At 32.9% G+C, this 7,362-nt stretch overlaps 1 protein-coding gene across 1 annotated transcript in view; it reads left to right on the forward strand.

Moving 5' to 3' along the window:
• Positions 1-482: 482 nt before the first annotated feature.
• The window catches only part of LOC106478293 (paired box protein Pax-1-like), a 16,352-nt gene continuing 9,472 nt past the window's right edge, over positions 483-7,362 (forward strand). The window contains exon 1 of the mRNA XM_022382120.1: positions 483-691. Within this exon, the coding sequence (XP_022237828.1) occupies positions 483-691 (209 nt within the window). The remainder of the gene's footprint in view (positions 692-7,362) is intronic.

Here is a 7,362-nt window from a genome sequence, read left to right on the forward strand (position 1 = left end):
GTCTTCTCCAATGATATTTTAAATTATATAAGTGTTTACTCTTAAATAAGTCAACACGTTCTAAGGATAGTTATATTTGTTATGTTTGTAATGCCTCTTTTAACCCAGTATAATGTAAGTATTTTGAATTTATTTAATATATTTGATTATCTTCAATCATGTTCTACTTGCATAGGAATCATAATTATAGACATGCTTCATATAAGATTAATTTACTGATCATCAACCACTGAAATTAACACTTCATGCTTCTGGTAAAGCTATAAGGTAGAATTTAAATTAGGGGCAGAATTTATTGAAATATATTGCCAAATGCCACCTTGTAAAAAGTAGGATGAAAAATGGCCAGTATACTTCGGATATTTCCAGTTTGAAGCATTATTTTGACACAGCAAAAATTCAACATCTAACGTGTATGGCTGCTTGAAAGTTATACAAAAAAAAAAGAACAAATAAAAGTTTTATAGCCAGAGAAGCAAACAATGGCATTATTTGTTTTTGATATTGACATCACTCTGGTTATGGCATTATTTGTTTTTGATATTGACATCACTCTGGTTATAGCATTATTTGTTTTTGATATTGACATCACTCTGGTTATAGCATTATTTGTTTTTGATATTGACATCACTCTGGTTATTATTGTTAAATATAACTTTTTCGCTACTGGAATCGCTGTAATGTTTCAAAGGTATCATAGTAATAAAAACAATGCCAGTAATTGTAACCATATTGAAACATATGCCACAAATCTAGTTTCAATAACTAAGTGTTATTATTTTTCGCCACCTTTCTCTTGTTGCTTATGTTCTCTTTCTTCATGTTAATTACAACTGGAAAAGATCGTTTGACATAGAACACATAGTTCACTCAATAGGATAAGATATGTTATTACTTTTTGTCTTGAATTTTGAAAATAAGAGCCAGCGTAGTACTAAATCCGTGGAATCTAATTCTGTGGCAAAGTACTGATGTTATGTTATTTCCGACCAACCTCTATCTCCAAAGCTCTAGCAACATGAATTCTGAAAATAAGATACAGAGTAGTAGTAAATGGGAACTAAATCCCTTTCAACTAATTCTCTATGATGAAGTTCTGATGCTACATTATTACCAACCAGCTTGTAATTTCAAGGCAGAAGCAGCATGAAGGGATTTCTGAAACTGAGACACGGAACCGCACTAAATAGGGACTAAATCCCTTGCAACTAATTTTCTTTGTGAACTACTAATACTATATTGCCAACCTGACTGTATCTTCAAAGCACGAGCAACATGAATTTCGAAATTGAAAAACAAAAGCACAAGAAAAAGGAATTAAATCCCTTGAAACTAATTCCCAAATGTAAATTATCGATGTCATGTTGCCATCCCGCAAGTCTCTGCAAAGTGATAATAGCACAGATTCTGAAATTAAGTAATCAAAACCTTAACAAATAGACCCAAGCCACCCAGGTTGTTATGTTGTTGTAAGCTTTCTTTCAGTAGGTTTTCCAGAGGTCAGGTCAAAGCGATCTTTGTATAGGAGATGAAACAAAATGACAGTCGTTTAATGATTGGTTTCTGAGTCTTTATAACATGATACTATTTATGCACATAAAGGTTTTAAGTATTATCTAACAACCGTAACATCATGGACTTCAGTAACGCTGGTTAGAAATTAATACCTTGTTTACGTCTCTTAATTCTGATAAAATAATTACCACACCCTTTTTTTTTGGGGGGGGGGGGTTGTTTTAAACAAAACTTTTGTAGAATGTAAGTAACGTTATTATATGTATAATGGCTTGGAAAGAAGGATGGCATAACATCCGGTATACAGATATTGACTACATATTGTTGACACAAGTATAGAATTTAGTGTTTCTAGACTGAAAATTAACGAATCGTCTACGTTGGTAATAGCCGAAGAAAATTATCATATGAATATTTAAGATTTATCTAGTTACTTTCATGCTCACACATAGAAAAAAAAATCTACAAGAAATAATGTTACACATGTTTCACTAGCTGTAGAAAGAAATAAGAAAGCCTTGAATGAATAACATTATTTGATTATTAACAAATAAAAAGTTCTAGGGATTTAGCTATTGGTAGTAAGACCGGTGTGGTCATTGGCTCACCAGTGACCTTCTTAAGGTTAACAAACAGTATTTGAAGAACAACAGTTGGCAGATTGTTTGTTTGTTTGTTTGTTATGAATTTCGAGCAAAGCTACACGAGGGCTGTCCCTAATTTAGAGGATTGCGAGTGGAGCGCCCTAACCACCTGGCCATACCGGGCCGCCAGTTGGCAGATATAAATATAGTTTACAAAGGTTCTTATGATAGCTTAGACAGTACTTTGTAATTTACTTTTAAGTAATCAATTATTATGTGATTTAGGAATAAATACAGAAGAGTTCACACTACGAAGTGCTGACTGGAGTAACTTAGACATTTTGTATGATGAAAATTGGTCATAAACTCCACAATAAGGTTATATTCATTTCACTTAACGTTTTGTTTCTACAACTTCTTCAGGAGCATCCTACTATTTACACTGCCAGATTCACAATGCGTAACAAATTACACTTTTTTAATTTGTTCTATAAATCACTGAAGAATGTGTAAACGTAAAAAGGTCACGCGGATAATATTGCTTACATTGAAACAAAAAATATATATGTACAGCAACATCAATGTTTCGCAACACGAATGTAAAATTATAGTAAAAATCATTTGAATATTGGCGTAAAAGGAGATGCGGAACGTGAAATAAACACATGTAAAATAAAGTGTAATTAAAAAACGAAAAAATAATTTGAAAAGTGAAGCAAACTATAGGTGCATAAACAAAGATTTACACTCATAATGCCCATCCTATGTCACGATTAATTTGTGGTTAAATCTTCAAAATATATAAGGCTTCTCTATATTTACGGTCAAGAAAATCATTAGGTGTAGCAAGAATTTCTGTTTGTAAAGAAAAACTCAGATGTCGGTTTACATAGTGATCCACAATGCTGAGTTCACTTAAGTAATTTTTGTTTAAGGTTCTGCCTTAAAAGTAGGGGTTCGATTCTCCGTGGTGAACAGAGCGGAGATGCCCAATTCTGTAGCTTTCCACAAAAACAACAACAACAACTAGATAAAGTAACTACAGTTTCGATTGATGGTTACTGACAGTGAAATGCATTTCCTTTTACACTATATCGAGACTTATATGGCACCAGTTGTTCAAATTATGTGGATACGAACACTTAATTAATTGTTCGATACTTCAGTTAATGATACATATAAGTACATGCATGTATATTCTAGAAATCGACGTCTCGATTTCTTTGAAAGTAATATTTGTACTTACGTCGTCTCTCTAAGATTGGAAATGGGTGTTTACATAATGGAATCACTAAACTAGGACTAGACCATTAACAAATATTTTGTGGCCTACGATGTCTAAACTGGCCAAGTTTTGTAGGTAAAATATGTAATATTCCATCACAATAACACTGCAAATGTTAATTTAAGTCACGTTTTTGCCAATGAGCCGGTGAAAAATGGCGTGATTTAATTTATCATCAGTGTTGGTGTGATGGAATATCACACAATTGCCTACCATGTATATTAATTAGGCTTCAAACCATATTGTCTTTGTGATTTTGGAATTCTTCGGGAAAACGCTGTGTTACAGAAATCCACATCTGACATTTACCATCATTTTGAATAGCACGTATACTTATTATTTTCTTTGTTTTGAAACACACGCTTGGAAACTGAATATGGAAACGAGTATCCGTGGCAAAGTTAAATCAACTCGGTTCCTCAAGCACATTAACAAATGACGGAAGCGTGTAACATATTATTATTACTCCTTAGACTTTACTGGAAAATATCTCAAGATATGAAGTTGTGTATGAAACATACCCTCGTTGTGTGGCCAGCATTCCGCCTGGTATTTGTTAACTGAATAACATAGATAGATACATATAAGCGTTATAGATCAGTTAAGTTTCACAATTAAAATCTTTGACGTCGCACACACGCGCGCGCCCAATTCAGTTGCAATACGATTTGATCTCCGACTCTGCGATAAGATTGCGTGTTTTTATAACTGACTGATGGCTGATTCCTGATAAGACTGCATGTTTTTATAACTGACTGATGGCTGATTCCTTCTCGTTTTTTACTTTTGAACATATTTCGTTGATGAGTCAGTTTTCTGTATATTTATATTGACGTATATGGAAATGTTTTTAGAAGTAATAAAATGTCCTCAAATCAATGAAATAATTTTTCCAAGTCTTGTTTTTTTTCTTCTTTAGTATCAACAGGAAACCTAAGTAATTCAAGCTGGAAATATTAACATGTTTGCTAAGGGCGCCCTCTTTTTCCGAGTGATGAGTGTTGAGGTAGGAAGTTGTCAGCGCTCAATTCTAACCTTATCCACCTTTGCGAATGACAACTGCTGTCTTTGCTAGGCTATAGAACGGATATTTCAGTTTATAATATTATATTTTCGCTAACTCTTTTCTTGATGTAAATCTTTCCTATCGCTGCTAATGAGGAAACATTTGAATACGTGTGGGGTCCGGTAAGCGCAAGGAGAAACATCAAGCGGTATTGACTTTCCAGTGTAGGCTGACAACAGAGCTGCAGCGCCACCTGATCGTATTACATTAGAAATAACATTTAATTATGAGTGATTTATCAACGGTCGCCTTTGTTGTAATCGCGTATTTGAAAACAAATAATTCGTATATCGTTAGATCTTCTTAGTAAGGCTCTACTTTCATAAACGTTATCTATCTGTCTGTCTGTCTGTCCATCTATCTATTTTTCAAATGAGCCAATTCTCAATATTAGCGTTTCTGTACATATGTGTTTCACGTACTGTTGTGTTTTATATATATACATATATGTATATTTGAGTGCGTTTTTTATTTTTTGTTTACTTCTATCTACGACTAATGATAAACGTAATGCATGTATGTTTTGAGGTGAATTAACATGTCTTTTTACCTCATGCAATTACATGCTGCTTATGCATATACTTTGGCTAATAGAACAACAAAATATTAATAAATATTTAACTTTTTCGTGCAATTCAAATAGGATATTTTATTTCAAACATTAATAGTACACGATTCTTAGACGTAGGCACATCTACGTCTAAGAAACGTGTACTATTAATATTCATTAATATGAGTCATTATTTTTAATTAGATTTTTATTGGTAGTTTTAAATGTCTTCAAAATGCCTTATACATTTCAGTATCGATAAAAATTCAGATAGAAATTACTCTTAGATATTTCAGCGTTGATACAGAATCCCGATAAATATGACTTGTAAGTGTTTCAGCATTGACAGAGTATCCGGGAAATAAGATTCGTAAGTGTTTTAAGTTGGATATTGATCTGTATAATTGTGTGTCACAAGTTTTTAGTGTTAATAGGATCCGAATGCACCCAAGTGATTTCAAGGTGAATACATGTTTAAGTTATTGCCCAATAATGTAAAGCAAATTTTCCCTATTTCTATTGGTTATACACGTTGAAAAATTATTTAGAACCGTAAATCAAAATTTTTACTTTCTTTAAGTTGAGATATTATTATTATTAAAAGTTTATAGACCTTAGTTAGTAAAGATTGCTACCCAGGCTTACTAGCTTAAATACTGAAAATCCAAATTCCATTAGTTCAACCTTCTTCTGCACAATGAAAAACTTTAACTAGCACGTATTGGGAGTTAAAATAAAAAGTGTGTCCCCCAATAGCACGGCGGTATGTCTGCGGATTTACGACGCTAGAAACCGGGTTTCGATACCCGTGTGGGCAGAGCACAGATAGTTCATTGTGTAGTTAAATAAAATAACTCAAAAATGACTAAATACTTGCAGGAGTTAAAACAAAATGGGTCACTTTTTATAAAATGTGTTAAGTTGCAGCAGGAGTTAAATAAAATGAGTTAATAAAGTTTCACAGAATAGCTCCAAATATCACTAGGACTTAACATTAAAAAGTCTTCAGCGTAGTTTCTAGTGCTAGAAGTTTAGAAATAGGGGAATAAAGTTTTAAAGTATAACATTAAGAGCTAAAATAAAATATGTATGGACAAAAGTAACAAGTACTGTTCAAGATAATATACTAACAACTGAAGTTTGCGCAGCTATACACTGACCGACTCTAACGATAAATGTTTATAGTGCTCGGTTAGGTACAGCTCAGTTCTGACGGTGTTCTGATGTTAACAAGCAAACTCGCTCAAGAACGACGAGGCAAAGGAAGCGGACATACCACGAATTTCTTCAGGCGCCGTGTCAACTATCAATGAGTTAAAGCAGAGGAGCTGGAACAAACAAGGTTTCATTGTTTGAGTCAATGTTTTACATCTCAGATTTAGGTAGATATGTTTCTAGTAGAAAAATAAAATGAAATTAATTAAGACTGAATTGAAACAGAGAATATGATATATTCTTTATACAGACCATTTATCAAACCATAAACTAATGTATTTAAGTGTATCCTAGAAGGAACAGCCCATTAATAGATCCATTTATATGTGTGCCAAAGTGTATTTTAGAAAGTGCAACAAATTCATTTATCCACGAAGAATTAATTTTGTCCAAACGAACTCTAGAAAGGACAACCTCTTTACATATCCAGCAACAAGAGTATCTAAGAGTTTCCCATAAACTACTATATATAGTACAACCTATTAACATATCCAGCAACAAGAGTATCTAAGAGTTTCCTATAAACTACTATATATAGTACAACCTATTTACATATCCAGCAACAAGAGTATCTCTGAAAAGGTGGTGTCTATTTACTTGTGATCACGCAGTGTAAATGGAGTGTACCTTATAGTGTTTATAGAATACACTTAAACGGTTGTTGCTGAATATATTAAATGGAGTGTATTTTATAGTAGTCTCTAGAATACACTTAAACACACTTGTTGCTAGATATATAAAATGGATTGTACATTATAGTAGTTTCTAGGATACACATAGACACGCCTGTTCCTAGATGTATTAAATGGGTTTTACTTTACAGTACTTAACAGGATACAATTACACAAGTTTTTTGGTCGATGTATTAAATATATTTACTCTATAGTGGTTTATAGGATACGCTCAAAAATTTCATTTTTTTCCAGTCATATTCACATGAATTGATATATTTATAATTTAATTAATATCTAGTAGATCTTCCTTTCGCTTCATGGAGTTCCTTGATCCTTTGGGACATCGTGAGAATCATCTCGTCAATTTTAGATTGTAGGATTTTCGCCCACTCTTGCTTCAAAACTTGGAGTAGATCACTCTTCGAAGTTTTTTTTTTTGTTGTTGTTGTTTCTTGACTTGTCGCTCGAGTATG

Source organism: Limulus polyphemus, unplaced genomic scaffold (genome assembly GCF_000517525.1).
Source record: "Limulus polyphemus unplaced genomic scaffold, Limulus_polyphemus-2.1.2 Scaffold10, whole genome shotgun sequence".
Taxonomy (NCBI): domain Eukaryota; kingdom Metazoa; phylum Arthropoda; class Merostomata; order Xiphosura; family Limulidae; genus Limulus; species Limulus polyphemus.